This window comes from Penaeus monodon, chromosome 1 (assembly GCF_015228065.2).
Source record: "Penaeus monodon isolate SGIC_2016 chromosome 1, NSTDA_Pmon_1, whole genome shotgun sequence".
In the NCBI taxonomy this organism is placed as follows: domain Eukaryota; kingdom Metazoa; phylum Arthropoda; class Malacostraca; order Decapoda; family Penaeidae; genus Penaeus; species Penaeus monodon.
Window position 1 is genome coordinate 19,994,394 of NC_051386.1, and position 3,016 is coordinate 19,997,409.

General features: G+C 37.5%; 1 protein-coding gene across 1 annotated transcript; it reads left to right on the forward strand.

Annotated features, from left to right (window-relative positions):
• Positions 1-652: 652 nt before the first annotated feature.
• On the forward strand, positions 653-2,949 carry LOC119576168. The gene is made up of 7 exons (XM_037923737.1): positions 653-924; positions 1,140-1,258; positions 1,378-1,522; positions 1,771-1,837; positions 1,928-2,118; positions 2,326-2,405; positions 2,865-2,949. Exons 1-7 carry the CDS (start codon positions 751-753, stop codon positions 2,947-2,949), a joined length of 861 nt encoding a protein of 286 aa, XP_037779665.1. The 5' UTR covers positions 653-750.
• Positions 2,950-3,016: the final 67 nt, after the last annotated feature.

Here is a 3,016-nt window from a genome sequence, read left to right on the forward strand (position 1 = left end):
GTGGGTTGGTTATTGTTGGTGATTTTTTTTTTTTTTTTTTTTTTTTTTGTGGTGTTGGTGTGTTGTGTGTGTGTGGGGTGTTGTGTGGTGGGTGTGTGGGGTTGTTGGTGGTGTGTTTTGTGTGTGTGTGTGTTGTGTAATGTCTCTGCAACTTTAGATGGCTCTGCTAGTGCTTAGCCTCAAAGAAGTCAGTAGACCTTGTGACCTTACCTGATTTCACCTTTCCTTGAATTGGCCGGAAACACATGTTTTTACTAATGCTATGAATATCAATGATGTTATTTTTATTATAGACATTACAATTACTATAATGTTATTGACATTAGTAACACAATATAAGGTAATGTGAAATATTTTCAAACATCAAGGAAACATCAAAAGGCAAGACAGGCAGTAATCGTAATTGGCTCATTGGTGACTTAGTACTTGTGGAGCCATCTATGTGTAAACACAATTAATAAAGTAAACTCACAGTGGGCATGGCATGTACATACAAGCCATGCCCATCAGCTTTGTGTTAACAAAAAATGTTTTAGCAGTTTATCAAAAGACATTCTGTCTTGTTTCCAGGACTTGTAAAAATTAATCACTAAAAGAGATCCATTCTGCATTTTTAAAATCATGTCTTCAGATTTTAAGGTTTAACTTTTTTTTTTTCTTAAGTTATAAGAAGGCATCTCACTATCCTTTCTTGAAATCCAGGAAACGTGGGTAGAAGACATTCCAGAAGGCGATTACAAAGTCTCGGTCATGGTTGCTTGGATCATCCTCCGCAGCTTGAGCTTTTGCCTAGAAGTTTGCGACACAGACCCCGAAGGCGTGCTGAGTCCGTTGCCCCTCCTTACCACACTCTTGGGGTATTGCCTCTATTTACCATTTGTGTGTACTGGCCCATACATGCCTTTTACAGACTTTCAAGCAGGAGTGAGTGTATAAATGTTTTTGCTGTATCTGCTTGGAAAAAAGTAAATGAATAATAGTACATATAAAGATGGTGATATATCACTTAATAGAGTGTTTTATGATTTTATATATTTCAAGATGTTATTATTTATTTTTTTTTATTTTTCCAAAAGTTTCATCTAAAGAATATTTTAGAAGTTCTAGTTTTGTAGATTTTTTTCTTCTTCTTCTTTCAGCTCTTGCTTCCATACAGAGAATGGACACTAAAGAGAGTTCTTGGCATGGTGCTACAAATTATAAGATTTCTGTGGTGGATGGGTTTCACTCAGGCTCTTCTGTTCCACTTCTATGCCCAGTATGTATCCCAAGTCATTTTCAAGTACCATCAGTCTGGACAGAATTTAGAAATAGTTGATTGGTATATGTGAGTAAAGTCACATATGTATGGTTGGTGACAAATTGTAACTTTTTCAGTTCATTGCATTTCACGCCAGAATTAGTGAGGAAGATGACTTCGTGGTCAATGGCAGGCTTTGTGTATTTTTTAACTGCATTTTTGCAGCTGAAATATGTGGGTGAGTATAATCTATGCTTTGGTCTGGAGCTAATGAATTGCCAAGTATATGCTAAATCTTATAATTTTATAATATTAGCTCCAAAATATAAGTGTATATATAAGACATTTGATGGATGGAAAATGTTCTATTTCTGTCTTATAGGTCTGATGTCGAGATGCTGTAGCAACTATGCTAACGCATAATTAGTACTTCCCAACTGAGTTGAGTCATCATTGTTAAAATTAACGGTCCACACAAAAAACAGAACAATCCCCATAATTACCCATTACCGGCTCACTGACCTTCACAGTATGAAAAAGAATCTCTGATGCTTTTAGGAGGGCCTTTGAATGGGAGGAGCCTTGTTTGTTTATACAGTAAACAGTTGCAACATGGTCTAACTGAACTTTAATTGATATATCTAAGAAAGAGTTTTCCAAATGCAGTGCCTTGATAACTACTTGTAGTTCCCTTACATTTATGTGCCTTCTTCTCATTGAATTTCTCCAAAATCCTGATCCTTGGTGACCTCTTGATGACTGGTAGCCCCATCCTCAGTCTTGATGTATCTGTTGTTAGAGTTGAAGAAGTTTTGGGAACCCTTGGAGAGACCAACATTAGATGTTTCCTCCTCAGCCACCAATGTAGATGGGTGCAGGTGTGTTGACGAAAAAGTACCATCTTGTCTTGATTGTCTGATGTGAATAATGCACGTCTTTCAAGTTGAAGACGCCTCAGATGAAATCTCCCAAAAGGAATTATTTCTGCTGCATGATTTAATGACCCTAGAAGACTTTCCCACTCTAAACAGGATATATTGATTGACAAAAGATTTCGGAAATATTTTTCTTAGCACTTTTTCCAGTTGATTGAACCCAGGGAGACTTTTCCTACTTTTGTGTCCCATTGGAGCCCCAGCCACTGTAGTGACATTGTTGGTTCAAGGTGAGATTTCTGTTGACTGAAAAGGAGACCCATGTTGTTGTTGCAAAAAAAAAAAGGCAACAAAATGACGATTTCAACTCCATGATGCCGCACACTGCTTATTTTATTCAGACTATAGACTGAATAATGATCAACTGTGGAGTCTATATAACAATAAAAATACCCTTCAGTCTCGATTTATCAGGAAGTTTGGCAAGTAGAGACTTTAAAAATAATGAAAACTGAAAATACAACAAGAAACGGCATGGGATGCTGGTATTTGGCATGAGTGGTCGCGCATGCTAGGGCGACGATATAAGCCCCCGGCAGTGAAGCCCGGGCCAATGAATACTACCCGTCGGGAAAGGGTTAACAATGGTGATACAGTGGGAAACCGATTAAGCTTAGGTAGTCATTACTGCATTTGACACCAGACAAGAGACAGAAAATATATCTTTATTTTGTCTTTCTCTTTTTTAGTGCTATTGACTGCATCTGTGATAGCCGTGGGAAGGTACGACCTCCGACATCCCTGTACATCATGAATACAGATTCTCAGATATAGGAGATATTTTTGACCATGGCCTTTATCGTTTCATGCTAAGTATGCCCTGTTTATTTTCTAAATTTTA

Bases quoted from the DNA above. Each gene is read 5' to 3' on its own strand.
- LOC119576168 (XM_037923737.1), top strand. From the start codon at position 751: ATGGTTGCTTGGATCATCCTCCGCAGCTTGAGCTTTTGCCTAGAAGTT. The intron at 1,259-1,377 runs GTATGTATCCCA...TAACTTTTTCAG, and splicing joins CTGTTCCACTTCTATGCCCA to TTCATTGCATTTCACGCCAG. The intron at 1,838-1,927 runs GTAAACAGTTGC...AACTACTTGTAG, and splicing joins GAGCCTTGTTTGTTTATACA to TTCCCTTACATTTATGTGCC.